A 15,983-nucleotide genomic window follows, 5' to 3' on the forward strand; every position below is an offset into this window, starting at 1 on the left:
AAACGTCAAAGAGACCATTTTTATTTGCCATCAAAATAAAGATGTCAACTGGAAAATAAAAATAAAAACAAACAAAAAAACCAAACCCAACCGACGTCAGCTCAAATGAAGGCAGAAGATCCATGCGCCATGAACCGCGGGAAGAAACCAAAGAAATATAAAAAAAAAAAAAAAAACCACAAACCAAAAAACAAAGAGGAGGAAGAGGAGGAGGAGGAGGAAGGCTCCATCCCCTAGAGAGAACGGCCAAGGCTGAAGTGTAGAAAAACAAAGAGCTGGGGAAGGAGAGCAGAGGAGTCCGGCGCAGCGGGGGTCACAGCTCACCCGACGTCTTTATGACGTGGAAGAGCGTGACGTTGTAGATGACCTGGTGGCCGTTGTTCCAGGTGTAGAGCACCCTCTCCCGCGGGTTGTAGTCCAGCATGGATATGTGGGAATACTGGTTGTGGAAGGGAATATCCGTGTATTCGTAGCTGGAAGTGTTTGTGTAGTAGGCAAAATAGATCTTGGCGCCGGCGAGGTGGGAGTTGGTGACGTAGAGCGTGCCGCAGATCATGAAGGACTCTCCGGCGCTTCGTTTGGGGTAACCCGTGTCCCAGCTACGCAGAACCTCCAGGGTCTGGGGATCCACCCGGCTCACCACGATGTTGCCGGCGTTTTGGTTGGTGGTGTAGACGGCCCACAGCCCGCTCTCGTCCACCATGAAATCGATATCGGAGAAACCGCCCCAAGAATAAGGGAAGGTGTTGTTGTAGCCGGCGCCGGCGAGGCTGCGCTGCACCAGCACGCTGCGGGAGCGGAAGTGGTACTTCACCGCGATGTTACTCTGATATTTGTTGTAGTAGAGGGACCCGTTGAAGACCACGTGGCCCGTGCCGGCCCAGGGATGCGGCAGGAGATGCTGCACGAAGTTCTGTCCCGTCACGAAGTCGTTCAAGGTCCGAAACTCCAAGACGCGGCGGCCCTTGTAGTAACCGTCCATGTACCACACCTGCGGCGGGCTCGGGTTAGGGATGCCCGGCCGAAACGGGATCCCAGCCCCATCAAGACGGGCTCCCCATCAGACGGACACGACCCGTGTCCTTCACAACCCCCCCCCCAGCGCACGCAGCCGTTCGCGCCGCTGGGACACAACGTTTTTCGGGCTCCCCCCCGCTTTAAACACGTTTTCTGCTCTTTCTGCAGATCAAATGCTTGGCTAATTTTTAATGAGAGGCCGTGCTTCGTTAGAAAGCCCTGATTGAGTTCCCGGCCTGCAGAGGCTCCCAGGAAGCTCCTGCCCAGCCTCCCGCCGCGGCAGCCCGGTTTCCTTCCGCAGCACTTGGCAGAGCTCCGCACCGGCAGAACGTGCCCCACGTGCAACGGAGCAGAGGGTTTGCACCCCGGCAAGCGTGCACCCAGGCACGGGCACCCCAGGCAGCGTGTACCCCGGCGGCGCGTAGAGCGTGCACCCCAGAGAGCGTGCACCCCAGAGAGTGTGCACCAAGGTGCATGGACCCCAGGGAGCGTGCACGGCCAGCGTGTACACCAGGGAGCGTGCACCAAGGTGCACGGACCCCAGGGAGCGTGCACGGCCAGCGTGTACACCACTGAGCGTGCACCAAGGTGCACAGACCCCAGGGAGCGTGCACGGCCAGCGTGTACACCAGGGAGCGTGCACCAAGGTGCACGGACCCCAGGGAGCGTGCACGGCCAGCGTGTACACCACTGAGCGTGCACCAAGGTGCACAGACCCCAGGGAGCGTGCACGGCCAGCGTGTACACCACTGAGCGTGCACCAAGGTGCACGGACCCCAGGGAGCGTGCACGGCCAGCGTGTACACCAGGGAGCGTGCACCAAGGTGCACGGACCCCAGGGAGCGTGCACGGCCAGCGTGTACACCACTGAGCGTGCACCAAGGTGCACAGACCCCAGGGAGCGTGCACGGCCAGCGTGTACACCACAGAGTGTGCACCAAGGTGCACGGACCCCAGGGAGCGTGCACGGCCAGCGTGTACACCACAGAGTGTGCACCGAGGTGCACGGACCCCAGGGAGCGTGCACGGCCAGCGTGTACACCAGGGAGCGTGCACCGAGGTGCACAGACCCCAGGGAGCGTGCACGGCCAGCGTGTACACCAGGGAGCGTGCACCAAGGTGCACGGACCCCAGGGAGCGTGCACGGGTAGCGTGTACACCAGGGAGCGTGCACCAAGGTGCGTGCAACCCCAGGCAGTGTGCATGGATAGCGCGCACCCCAGGGAGCGTGCACGGGTAGTGTGCACCCCAGGGAGCGTGCATCAAGGTGCACGGACCCCAGGGAGCGTGCACGGGCAGCGTGCACCCCAGGGACATGCCCCCGCGGCGGCAGAGCCAGGAGGGACGCGGCAGCACGGGCCAGGCAGGTTGCAGGGGACACGGTGCACGAGGAGCGCCGGGGTTTTGCAAAAATTCGGAGCCAGGCCTGCCAAGAGAGGAGCTGCCCACCCACAAAACTCTCCTCTGCTCGGGCCTGGGGGGGGGGTTTAGGGAAAAAAACCCAGAAAAAAGCCACAGAGGAGCCACGGGATGTCATCCCGCCCCCCATCCCCACGGGTGCCCGTACCACTCACCCGGCTGTCGGCGCTGGGTGTCATCGTGTCGGTCATCCAGGACCCGAAGCGGGAGCCCGATGCTCGGATGGTGATGGGGTTGCTGACACCCGTCAGCTTCCCGCAGCCTGGGGGGGGGGCAGTGGGGGGGTTAGGGCTGGGTGTTTGGGACCACGACATTGCCCGGCTCCCTGCGGTCCCGTGGGCGTCACGCACGGAGCGGGGAGGAACCGGGGCTCCCCTTCACCCCAGGGACCCCCCGCCCAGGGAGTCTCAGGGGACGCAGGAGCGGGGGGGATGCTCAAGGAAAAGGCACCGCTGGGCTCCGGCAGCCATTCCTGAGCGAGGAGAGGTGGCTCCGGCACGGTCCCGGCGCTTGGCCGCACCAGCAAACACCCCGTCGGCACCAACTGGAGGATGCCGGGCTGCTGCTGGTGGTATTATTATTATTATTATTATTATTATTATTATTATTATTATTATTATTATTCGGAAGATATCAGCAGTGCAGCAAAAGAGGAGGCTCAACGCGCGGGCAGAGCGCGCGGCAGCGGCTTGGCTTCTCTGAAACGGGAAGCTGGCAGCGTTGGCTGCCTGCCCTGCCTGCACGAGGAGGGACCCCGGCTTTCCCTGCGAGCGGGGGACGCGAGTGCCCACCCACTCCGGAGCCGAGGCTGGGGTGGGGGATGAACCGTACCTAGTTTTTGCATGCAGGCGTGCAGGCGTGCCTCCAGCATCAGCACCCGCTGCTGCAGCTCCTCGTAGTCGTAGGCACCCATCTCCTCCTGGATGGCCAGCAAGCTCCCGGAGAGGTTCCTCACCTCCTCCTTCAGGTGCACGATCAGCCTCGTGTCCGACTTGTACTGATCCAGGACGGGCAGCAGAGGCAGCAGCTCCGTCATCTTATCCTTGAGCTCCTGTTCAAGGGGTGCAAGAGGAAAAAAAAAAAAAACACAAACACAAAAAAAACCCTCCCCATCACCCCCTTAAATTAAGCCCCTGCCCGGGGGGGGTGCTCGCCCCCCTGTGCCCGCTGTCCGTCTGTCCATCCCTCCGGGGGGTAGCAAGGAGCTTTCCAGCACAGCACCGCCCCGAGCTCAGCCTCGTTAACGCGCCAGAGACGAAGCCCATTCCCTGCTTTGGTAATTAATAACAATTACAAGGCTTTGCATCTTCCAAAGGGCTTGGGGAGCGGTAGCTAATGAATTACCCGCCGCCGATGCTATCGCCTCGCTCAGCGGCGGGGGAACCGGGCAGGATGCGGCCCCGCCGTGGGAACGTGGGGAGAGCTGGTGGCTCCAGGCAATGGGTGACGGGTGCCCCCAGCACCCTGCGTGGCACAGGGACCCCCGGGACCCCTGCAGGGATGCTCCGGCACCGGGAGCTGTGCACGATCCTGGCAGGCTTGTGCCAGCTACCGCACCGGCGTGGCAGGGAAACCGGGGCGGGGGGAGGCACAGCGCGGAGCTGGCCCGCTCCACCGAATCTCCTTCGCTCAAGGACGCCGTAAATCCACAGCCAGCACCTCCGTCCCGCTCCACGGCCCCGCTCGCCGGCCCACGGCTCAGCGGGTTTTCCCGGGAACGAGCCCGGTTCGCCGGCACCTTTCCTCCCTCCTCGCCTTTCATTTCAGGGCGGCATTACCGGGGCCGGCGTTCCCGTGTCTCAGTGGGATTTGCATCCCGGTCGTGGGGCTCAGCATCTCCCGCTGTGATTAAACCAGCCGAGACATTTGCTGCGGCTCAGATGTTTAATCAATGTCTTGTCTCTGCAACTGTCAGCGCCCGGCATCCGCCCGAGCATCCTCCGGCCCGTCTCAGTGCCAAGAACCAGCCGCTCCCGAGACAGAAACACTTTTCAGCTGTCAGGATGAAGCCTAGAGGCTCCCAAAATAAACCAGTGCCCCGGCGGGGGGGCTGGTAATGGGATTTCTTGGGGGCACAGAGCCACCGCAGCGCGGGCAGCATCGACTTGCAGGCTGCATCGATCAGCACACGGCGCTGGCGGCTGCTACCCGTCAGGTGGAAATCACGGCTTTGCCGGGGAAGAACCGTGTTTTGTTTAATTAAAGGTGTCAATTTGCAGCCAGATGGGTTGGGAATTGGCCATCGCTGCTCCCCTGCCACCGGCACCCAGGTCGGTTTGCCCCGTGCCTTGTCTGTGTGTCCACCGCGGCTGGGCACCCTGGCCCACTCCTGCACCGCGCACCCACCCTGTATGCCCAGGTGCCGCAGGGATGCTCGGCCCTGGGACCGTGCAGGGATGCTCGGCCACCCAGACCACCGCAGGGATGCTCGGCCACCCGGACCACCACAGAGATGCTCGGCCCTGGGACCGTGCAGGGATGCTCGGCCACCCGGACCACCGCAGGGATGCTCGGCCCTGGGACCGTGCAGGGATGCTCGGCCACCCGGACCACCGCAGGGATGCTCGGCCCTGGGACCGTGCAGGGATGCTCGGCCACCCGGACCACCGCAGCGACGCTCGGCCACCCGGACCGCCGCAGGCAGGACCCTGCCCACCCGTGTCGTAGCCTCGCGCCGCACCAGCGCTCGGGGAGGGCTGCCAAAGTCGGCAGCTGGTGCCGTGGGGCACAAGAGGCATCGGGGGGGGTGGGGGCGGCGCGGGCTCACCTGGAAGCTCTTGGCGTTGAGGCTCTTCTGGCTCTCAGCAGCCACCTTCAGCCTGGAGTCCAAGCCCTTCATGAGGGACTCGGTGTTGCGCACGTACTGGAGGTCCCGGTAGGTCCGGAGGTCCAGCACCTCCATCGACTGGGAGATGTTCTGCACCTGCGCGGTGGGATGGGGAAGGGGATAAAACCCTCAGTCTAATTAACACAGCCCCCTGCTGCTAACGGAGGGGCCTGAGCTGGGAAAATTTGGGGTGCAGAGGCAGAGAGGGGCTGGGGAAGGGAGACCAGCCCCCCCCCCCCCGGACCAGCCCGGGGCTACCGGGTGCTGGTGGGGACACGGCCCCAGGATCCCCCACCCCGGTGTCCCCATCCCCAGGGAGCCACAGGACGAGCCGCTCCCCGCTCCACCGCGCCGGCATTTATGTAAACACTTGCAAGAAAACTCTTCCCCCCCCCTGCAGCTTTAATGTATAAAATAATGCGTTTTACTCATCCTGCTTCAGCTGCTATTTGTTTTTTGGGTTTTTTTTTTTTTTTAAACCACCCGAGCACACATTTCCCAGCTCGGTCTACGCGCTTTTATTCTTTAATTTCATCTGCCGCAGCCGGCAAAGTTATTTTATTTCCATGCTTTCAAATGATGCGAACGTGGCCGTGTTCCTCAAATGGTTATTTATTTATTAGCGCCAGCCCCGCTGGTATTTACGGTGCCGCCGCCTCGGAATGGAGCTGCTTAAGAGGTGTTTTTGCAGCACGTTATAATAAAAGTTTAATCGGGTTTGCGGTGTGCCCACCCGTGCGGACGTGTAAAAAAAACAGGGGGAAATTAAATGAGTTCTGCTCAGGCGCTCGGCTCCGTGCCGCGGGGAGAGGAAAGCTAACGGCTTCCGCCGGCATCGCTGCGGAGCCCACGGGGAAGGGGCCGGGAGCGTGGAATTCCCCGTGGGAAACCACCTTTCCCCTCCCCGTTCCACGCGGGGAAACCGCCCAGCCTGCGTTAAACGTCCTTTGGCTCATGGAGCTGCGGGCTAAAGCACGCTTGGGATTTATCTCCGGGCTGATTTCACCTCCGTGGCCACGCGGCGGGCTCGGGTCATGCGACGAGGGCATTGCCACGTGCCCAGCGGCACCGCGGACGTGCGACGGCACGGTGAGACCCCTCCCGGCAAACCCAACGGCCGTGCAGGGGAAGGAACGAGCCCGTCACATCCCGGGCACGTGCATCCTCCCATCTACAAATTAACCGCTTCGTTAGCGGGCTAATTAGCACCGGGTCGGCCAATGCTCACCTTCTCCATGAGCTGGCGGAGCTGGTGGCTGCGCAGGTCGCGGGAACAAGTGCCCTGGACGGGGATGACGGCGGTGCAGAGGCATTTGCCGTCGGGGGCTTGCGCCGAGGTGTAAACCTGCCAACCCTCGTCGGGGCTCTGGAAAAGGGTCTGCGGGAGAGAGGAGGGGAGACGTCACGGCCCCGAAGGACGCCGGCGCCGCTCGCCCACCCGCCCTGGGCTCCCCCCACGCGTGCCCGAGCATCCCCAAAACCGCAGGGGAGAGCGGGGGGAGGGCTGGCAGCGCGGCGCCGGAGCATCCTTCCCACCCGGCGTCGGCAAAGCCCGGTGCCAAGCGCATCCCGCCACGGCACGGTCCTGTCCTGCCCGCCGCCACCTCCCACGCAGCTCCTCTGAAACCCGGTCTCATCCCAGCGGATCCGAGCCGCTTTGCATTTTTCCCTCCTTTCAGGTTTTTAGCCAGGTCATTTCCTATTTTTATTTCCCCCCCCCGCCCTCTCCAAGACTCGTTTTGCCACAGCGATCTGCTCCAGATACGGAGATTTCAGCTTCCCGACGGGTCCTGCACTCCCGGGCCAGTCACAGAACGACAGCGGGATGGGAACGCTCTTCATCTCCCACCGGCCAGCTCCGCATCCCTCCTCTTCCTCCTGCAGACCCAGCCCGCTGTTATTTCCCACTAACGGAGCTGATGAAGCAGGAATTTCCTTCGCTGGGGCCCCCACCAGAGCGGAGCTACGAGTATAAATCCCTAATTCCTTCCCTTGGAACGCTGGGTCCCTTCGCCAGCGGTGCGGGAATACCAGCGCATCCCCCTGCCCGGGTGGGCACCCAGGGGGGGCACCCAGCCATCCCACCAGCCCCACCATCCGATTATTTTTCACATCCAGCTGCAGCTTTTCCAGGAGAATCCAGGCTCGGAGTTTGGCGTGGCACCTCCCAACGCAGCCGAGGATGGGGGGGTGACCGCTGCAGGCTCCCACTGCCCCCCCCATTTTCGGCTGCATCCCACCACGCTCACCCCGAAAACCCAGCGGAGAAACATCCCCCCCCCACCCCCTTCCTCCTCTTTGCCTGATTTATTCATGCCATAAGCCGGCGGGTTTTTTTTGCGCTGGGCCATTTAGCATTTCATGGGTAATTCATAATTATTAATTATGAAAATCAAGAGCAAACTCATCGCTCTCCAAGCGCCTTCTGCACCGAGCCAGGCAAAGATAAACGACCCGTTCCCCGTAACAAGCCGGGGACGATACTTTACTTTACACGCAGCGGTTTTAACTTCATGTTTCACATCGGAAGGGATTTATTGGACACGGCGGTGGCTAAACACCGTTCTCCAACCTCCAGTGCAACCAGAATAAATTAACTGACGGCGGCGTAAAATTCGCCCTTAACTGAGTAAATTCCTGAGTTATCGCAGGGGGAGGGAAATAGAGGATTTATTCGGCCGAGCTCCAACGCAGCGGAGATGGAGCCTGGCCGGCGTGGGGGCCGGGAGCCCTCGGCAGCCCCGGCTGGTGACGAGCCCCATCACGGGATAACGAACCCTTAGGAAGGCACTGGCGGATGGCGTCGTGCCGGTGGACGGCGTCGTGCCGCCCACTCGTTGCTGCGGCAGGTGACTTAATATGGTGCACGATTATCGGATGTGCGTGTTGGCAAAGACTTAATGCACGGCGCTGCGCAGTCCCACACCCACCGCCCCCAAAAAATTGGGGTCCCCTTAGCTCCTCCGGGTATGGCACGGGGCCAGCACCCACGGCACGAGCCCCGTAGCTGGTGCAGACACCACCCGATCCTGGGAGCATCCTGTGCACCAAAAGCTTCATTTCTCCCCCCCCCCCCCCCAAAAAAAAAGCCACTGGAATGAAAGAGCCCAAAGAAACGGGGAGCAACCCGGGCAGAGCATCCGCAGTCGCTGAGGAACCGCTTCCCTTTACCCAGGACCCTTCTGGCCATGGCTGAGCGGCAGGCAGACATAAATACTTTATAGAGGGCTAATGCATAATTAATGCCAGGCAGCAGCCTGTGGCAGGCAGGATGCGTGCAGGCAGCGCTCGGAGCCACCGATTTGGAGGCTGGCAGAGCTCCTCTGCCTGCCAGATTGGGCTTCAGGAACCCCGGGGTCCATCCCAAGCAGCTCCCCCCTCCTCTCCTCTCCGGGATGCAGGCGAGCATCCGTGGGTGAGAGCCAGATCCCGGGAAGATGTTTTCCCGCTGCAGCGCCGTGGCCGCATCCAGCCTCCGCCCTGCAGAGAACCCCCCCCCCCCCCAGGGATGGAGGTGGAGGGCAGCCCTGCCCGCGCCTGCCCACTGCGGTTCAGGGGCCTGGCGGCTGCCGGCAGCATTATTAGGTTAAACGCAGCCTGTGCAATCTGTCACCGGGTTATTAATTAGAGCTCCCTGGGAAAGCTGCCTGCTCAGGAGAGGAGAAACTGCTGACACCCTGCGAGCTGCCAGGGAGCCGGTGCCTGGCGGTTGGAGGGGGGCTGTCAGAGCACCCCAAACCGCTCTAACAGGGGATGTGGGGGGGGGGGGGTCTCGAGCATCTGGAAATCCCCACTCAACCCTTTGCTTCAGCAAAGCAGCCACGGCCGGGGCCGCGGGGTCCAACCGAGCACCCTTCGAAGGCAGGAGACCCCGAATCGGCACGGGCGGTAAAGGCGAGAGCTCCTCCACGTCTCTGCCCCCTCTGTCAGGCGAGGGACCGCTCGCTCCCGGGCAGGTGATGGAGCTGCTGCAGAGGATGCTCCCGTCTCTCCCCATCGCTTGCTGGAGCGCGGGGCTGCTCCTCCACGGCAAGTCGAGAGCCGGGGTGCGCAGCGCCGGCGTCCCAAGAGCCAGCATCCCACCGGGCCGAGCGGATGGGAGCACCCAGGCCTCGGCTGAGTGAATCCAGCTCTGGCCATCAGAGCAGAAAAGCGGCTGTTTTCTAGAAAAGGGCTTCAAGAATCCTTGAACAACGGGAAGAGGCCGCGCCGGGCATCATTGTGCCTGGAGCCGAAGTCGGGAAGGCAAGCGCCGGCTTTTGGTTAAGCCTGGCTTTTGGGTAAGCCTGGCTCATCTCAATATCCAGGGGAAAAGCGCCGCCTTGCTAAACCCAGGCGGGAGATCAGCCCTGCAACCAGCACGTCAGCTCACCGCCACGGCTGTGCCGGCGGCCCCTCGCACCCCACGGTCCGGCACGTCGTCCCGGTGGTGGCTCCCGTGGGCGGTTGCGCCAGCCCGTTACAGCCGCATTAGCGGCGCTCCTTCCCGATGATTAATGATTTTACAATGAACACCAAAGAGTGACTAATGATTAGCCAATTATTGTAGAACAGCGCCTGCTTTACCCGGAGCGCCGCTAATTGCCCTACAACATGATTGCCTATTTGGTGACGCCCGGTGAGACCCCGCCGCCACGCACGCACGCGGCTGCAGCGACGAAGGCCGCCGTGCTCATCCTCCGCAGAAGCCCAACCGGGAATGGCACCCCAAAAAACGATCCCGAGGGATCCCAGGGATCCCTACGGAAAGGGTCGAGGGTTGCGGGGAAAGACTCTCGCGGCTGGGACTGGCATCAGCCCAGGGCAGAGCCAAGGTGGGGGGAGCGGCACGGTGAGCCCCCGACGGCTCTGCCACGGCGGGGCGGGGGGGAGGTCGGGGCGGTTGCTGCCGAGAGCGGGGGGCACACGAAGCCAGTCGCCTCCCACTGATGGGCAGCACGTCTGCCGGCCCTGCTGGCCCAGTTCTTCCCCCAACACCCCCAAACCGGATCATACCCCCCCCCCCCCATAACCAAAATCAACGCTGGCGATAGCACGAAGCACCCGCATTGGCAGGATTCCCCACCACAGCCCCCCCAAAACGGGGTGCCCGGTCCCACGTGGGAAGGCTCCGGCTTACCGGAGGGGTTTTCTCATGATGAAGGATGTGGCCCCCACATCATGGCCCCCACCCCCCCCCCCGGTGCCCGGCGTCACCGGCTACGGCTGGGCGCCAGCCAGGCCCCGCAGCACCAACCACGCAGCCCAGCCCTCCCCGGGGCGGGGGTCACTTCTGCCTGCGGCATCGCCCGGAGCCTTGTCACTGCTGTGGCAGCCCCCCAAAACCTCCCCCCCCAAGTGTGTGCCCCCCCCCCCACGCCGCGCACCCAGCCCCGCTCTCACAGGGGTTTGTGCCGAGACCCTGGGAGCCTCAGGGGAAACTTGGGGTGTCCCTGCCTGGGGACGGGGGCAGCGCCCAGCCTGGGGACAGCCACCAGCTCCCCAGAGTCCTGCAAACTGGGGGGGGCGTTCACCCACCTTCCCTAGCCCCCTTGGAGTCCCCCTGGCCGGGGGGAGCAGCAGGGTCCTGTGGGGGTCCCATCCCCCCCCCAACCACCTCCAGGAGCTGCCCAGCCCGGGTGTCCCGGGGGGAAAGAACCCGCAGGGGGTCAGGAGCCCCCCAACCCCCGGGGGGGCTCCTCCTTTGGACGACCCCAGCCCCAGCTCTCCTCCCGTCGGGGGGGGGGGGTGTCCCGGTGTTCCCTGCACGGGGGGGGGGGGGGGTGGCCAGTCAGGGAGGGGGGATCCCCAGTGCCCCCGGGGGGGTCTCGTGTGCTCTACCCGGGGAGGGGGTCCCCATGCAGGGGGATCCCCGGTAGAGGTGGGGGGAGGGGGTGTCCTGTGCCCAGGGGGAAAGCGGAGGGGGGGTGTCCCGTGTCGGGGGGTCCCCGGTGCGCCCTGCCCGGGAGGAAGAGAGCAGGAGGAGTTGGGGCGGGGGTGCCCAGGGGAAGGCAGAGGGGGGGTCCCCATGCCCGGAGGGAAAGAGGGGGGGTCCCGGTGCGCCGCATCCCGGGGCCGCCCGAGCCCGGCGGGTACCGGTACCGGTGGCGCAGCTCCGCGCCGCATCCCGGGCATCCCCCCCCCTCCCTCCTCCTCCTCCTCCTCCTCCTCCTCTCTCCGACTCCCCCAACCCCTCTCCCGCGGTACCCGCACCCCCTCCCCGATGTTCCCCTCCCCAGTACCGGGCCGACTCACGATCTTCTCGGAGGTACCGGCCCGTGACACGGCGGTACCGTTGAGCCCCACCAGCGAGGGCAACGTCTGGGACATCCAGTTGGTGACCATGGCCATGGTGCTCAGCACGGCCCCGATCTTCAGCAGCGGCACCGTCATGTCGCCGTCGCCGCCGCCGCATGCCCATCACACCCATCCACACACAACCAACCACCCCCCTCCCCTCCCCCGGCCCTCCCTCCCTTCCTTCCTCCCGCCCCGGGCCCCCGGTGCCGGTGCCCACCGGGGCGAACCGCGCACCGGCCGCTCTGTTTCCGTGTCCCCCCCCCCCCGCCGCCGCCGCCGCCGCCTGCGGAGCCCCCGCGCCGCGTTCGCCTTTATAACGGGGCCGGCGCCGCTCCGGAGTGACGTCGGCGTCGTTGGCCCCGGGCCAGCCCGGTACGGCCCCGGTTTGGGGCGGGTCTGTCCGGTACTGCTCGGTACGGAGCCTAATTTGGGGTGGGTTTGGTTTGGGGATGGTCTCATTTGGGGGGGGGGGATCCTGCCCGGTAACGGTCTAGGTTCGGGGTGGTCCCGGTTCGGGATGGTCCCATCCGGCACGGTACGGCACCATCCAACCCAGCCCCCTTTTGGGGCACCATCGCCTGGTCTGGGGGAGCAGGACCTCAGAGACCCCCGAGTTGGGGAAGGAGCACCCCAGAGACCTCCGGGTTGGGGGAGCAGGAGTCCTGGAAGCCCCTGGTCTGGGGGAGCAGGACCTCTGGAGATCCCTGGTCTGGGGGAGCAGGACCCTGGAGACCACTGGTTTAGGGGAGCAGGACCCCCAGAGAAACTGGGTCTGGGGGAGCAGGACCCTGGAGCCCCCCACTCTCCCTTTCCCTGGCACCAGAACCAGGGGTCTCCGCACCCCCAGCCTGGTTTGGAGCTGCAGCCACCCCCGAGCACCCATCACCCCCGCCCCGGCCCACCCCCCCAGCCCCACTGAGGCCCCACACCCCCACACACCCCTCAGACACCCCAAATCCTCATCAGCATCCTCACCACAGCCCACGGCTGCGGGGACCAGGCAGGACACGACCCACTCACAGCCCCCCAGCTCCTGCCACCTCCCCCAGCGCCCCATCCCCACAGCAGCGAGCTCCCTGGGGTACCCCTGGACACCCCAAACCCTCTCAGCAGCTCTCCCTGTGGGTGCGCACCCTAAGGGCCCCCCCCACCCCCGGCACCCGACCCACAGGGTGCAGCGGGACCCCCGAGGCTTTGAGCATCCTCGCCCTGGTTTTTTTTTGCCTCCATCCCCCGTGTCACGGTCACAGAGTGCCACCGCGTGGGGACAGACACGCACAGCACGGGCTCCCACGCAGGCAACCACGGGGAAAGCCCACACCCACCCACCCCCTCCCCACTGTGCCCCCACCCCGTGGGTTTCGGGGTGCTCCTGGGCTCTGCGCTGCAGACACCGGCTCAGCCACCACCGTGGAGGGGACAGAGCAGCACCCACAGGGACAACTGTCCCCATGTCCCCAGGGACAAGGCCCTGGTAGGCGGGGAAGGGCCCTGCAGGGACCAAAGGGTGGGTGCTCCCCTCTGAGACCCCCCCCTCAAGTGCTCAAGGATCCCCAAAGTGGGAATTTACCCCCACGGGGGATCCACACCAGGTGCAGCCACCACCTGAGACATGGGCGTCCCCACGGTCTGGCCCCCAGCGATGCAGCTGCCACGTGAAGGACCCGTTTTTTTGGGGGGGGTCGACTCCACAGCCACCGGGCAGGGCTTCTAAACCCCCCATCTCCCACCTGCCACGAGCCCTGCATGCCACGTGCTCCCACAGGGACGCCCACAGGGCAAGCGTGACACCGGCACACTGGGGTGCACCCTTCATTTGCGCAGCCAGGACAGCGTGGGAGGATGGGGGAGACCTCCCCCCTTGCGACCCCCAAACCTCCTCCCCACTTTTCCATCACTCCATTGCAGCATTCCCTTCCAGCCCAGCCCTGGAATTTGCCTACAAAGAGCTCATTAACTCCACCTCGTTAGGTGGGGCTGAGCACGGTGCTGGGGAACAAGGTGGGGGCTCGGTGGGGACCACGCTCCCACCCCCAAACCCGCCGGGGCGCTGAGAACCCAGCAGCCGTTTGGGGGGGAAAGGGGGAGATCCGGATGCGGCTGTGAACAGCACGGCCCCCCCGAGCTCCCCGGACCCCGGCCATGTCCCTGCGTCCCATGCCTGCCCCGTCACCCCCAGACGGGCAGCACCCACAAGAGGAGGCTGGTTTGGGGTCCCACACCAGCCCCGTCATCTGCAGCTTGGGGACACGAGCAGGGCGGTGGCAGGGCCACACTCTAGGCAGGCCGGGGACGTAATTGCTACCCGGAATCAGCCTCGGCATCACCGCGGCACCCCACAAAAGCACCCCCCGGGAATCGGATACGGGGAAGACCCAGCCGGGTCGGCGCAGCCCCCAGCCTGGCAACCCCAGCTCATGCATATTCAACAGGCTGCACAACCGCCACTGAATATTCAGCAAGGCCAGCAACTAATAACGAACCGCTTAATTGCAAATAACGCCAGGCCCGGTACGCAGCTCTGGCTGCTGACCCACGGGCCCCCAGTGCTGCCGAAGCCGGTGTGCGCGGATGCTGGGAGGGGACGGGGCCACCACGGGAGTCCCCAAACCAGCGCCGTCCCCACGGTGGGTTGCGGCAGCCGCTGCGGGTTGACCTCCCACGGCCCCGGAGCTGGCACCCAGGGATGGGCTGAGGCGGTTTGGAGGACGGAGGCAGCCCCAGGGTACGAGGGGGACACAGGGACTCCGAGCTACGTCCTCCTGGTCTCACCCCTTGGGACTGTCCCACCTCGTCACCTCCGCCCTGGCACAAGGATGCCGCCGGGACGCTGGGACGGTGCCATCCCTGGTGGCGCTGGGCAGAGAGAGGCGGGTGGCGGAGCCACACTGTCCCGGACCCCGCTGGGACACGACGCACAACCCTGTGACACCTGCCTCGGCGGGCGCCCACGCAGCTGCCACAGCCCCGGCGGTGCCGGGCACAGCTGGAGAACAGCTGGCTCTGGGGCGGCTCCGAGAAGGCTGGCTCCTCCGGGTGCTGCCGCGCCGGCTGCTCTCAGGGGACCCAAGTCACCCATCTGCCCCTGCACGGGCAGCACAGAGCCAGCACCGGCCCCAAACCCTGCCGGGGTGCACCCATGGGTGCCTGTTCCTCCTTGGGCTGGCTTGGACCCACTCACAACCCCACGATGTCCCCCAGGGTGGGGACAGCCAGGACCCCGCATCCATGCCAGCGTCGGGGTCCGGCCCGGGGCGCACGGCGTGGCGCGGGTGAGGCAGGATGGATCCAGGCCGTTGCCTTCCCTCGTCCTTGCTGGCCACGTGCGACGGCGTTCCCGTGCCAGTCCCGCCAGAGCCACCCGTCGCCCACGTGTCCCCACCACCGCGCTGGCACAGGGCGAGGTCCAGGGAGGGGACACGCCACCGGCCCCGCACCCAGGTGGCCACGGGCAGCCCTGGACCCCCGAGGCTGGGAGGGTGGTGGGACACCGCGGCGAAGCCGACCGGCACCCACCCTGGGCTTGGGAAGGACCCCAGCACCCAAGTGCCACCCACAAACACCCAGAACCCCCCCCCAGACGCATCCCTCGGTGGGAATCTTGGGGTGCCCGGTGTGCCCCGGGGTCCCCCGGTGTCCCCGTCCTGGGGACACACCCAGGGCACGTCCTGGCATCCCCACCGGCCCGGTGCCAAACCGGCATCCCCGGGGGGAAGCTGAGGGCACCGCCCGGCCCCCCCCGGAACCGACACCCCCCCCCCGCTCCGCGGCGCCCCCGCCCGCCTTTACCTGCATCGCGGGGGAACCGGCGGAGAGGAGGAGGAGGAGGCCGGGGAAGAAGCGCATCCTGCAGGCACTGACCCCGCCGGGGCCGTCTCACCGCTGCCGGTACCGGAGCCTCACCGGGGCCGGGTCGTTCCCCGTCGTTACCGGAGCCGGAGCCGCTCAGCGCCGCCGCAGCTGCATCCCCCGGCCGGGCCCCGCCGCCGCCTTTGTCCGCGCCGCTCCCCCGCCCCGGCCGGGCCCCGCCGCGCTGCCGAACGGGACCCGCCGCCGCCGGTTGCAGCCGCGGTACCGGCCCGGTGCAGGGGGCGGCGCGCCCGGTAGGGGAGGCTGGAGGCGCCGGGTCGGACCGGGCCGGGCTGGGCGGAACCGAACCGGGCTGAGCTGGGCGGAACCGAACCGGGCTGGACCGAGCCGAGCAGGGAGGGAGGGAGGGAGCGACCGGGCATCCCCCCCCCTCCACCCCCGGGGTACCCGCAGCCCGGCCGCAGGGATGCTCGGGGTGCGCAGCGGGACACCCCGTCCCCCCGCCGGGGTGGCCCCGGGTCCCCTCTCCCGCTCCGCGTCCCCTCTCAGGGTCCCCGGGGCCGGAGGTTTGGGGGGGGCAGCCCCGGGTCCCCCCCTCCGTGGTCCCCCGGGGACGGATGGCAGGCGGGAT

General features: G+C 65.7%; 1 protein-coding gene across 2 annotated transcripts; it reads right to left on the reverse strand.

The window, feature by feature from the left end:
* OLFM2 (olfactomedin 2) lies at positions 1-15,685 on the reverse strand. 2 transcript variants are annotated; one of them, XM_075738017.1, is made up of 6 exons: positions 15,332-15,685; positions 6,492-6,641; positions 5,204-5,359; positions 3,268-3,487; positions 2,592-2,698; positions 1-991 (listed from the first exon to the last, which is right to left on the reverse strand). In XM_075738017.1, the coding sequence occupies exons 1-6, from the start codon at positions 15,386-15,388 to the stop codon at positions 314-316; spliced, it is 1,368 nt and encodes a 455-aa protein (XP_075594132.1). In that variant the 5' UTR covers positions 15,389-15,685; the 3' UTR covers positions 1-313. The 2 variants fall into 2 exon arrangements, with proteins under 2 accessions (XP_075594132.1, XP_075594131.1); XM_075738016.1 differs by lacking the exon at positions 15,332-15,685 and adding an exon at positions 11,498-11,670.
* Between the last annotated feature and the right edge of the window lie 298 nt (positions 15,686-15,983).

Source organism: Balearica regulorum, chromosome 30 (assembly GCF_011004875.1).
Source record: "Balearica regulorum gibbericeps isolate bBalReg1 chromosome 30, bBalReg1.pri, whole genome shotgun sequence".
Taxonomy (NCBI): domain Eukaryota; kingdom Metazoa; phylum Chordata; class Aves; order Gruiformes; family Gruidae; genus Balearica; species Balearica regulorum.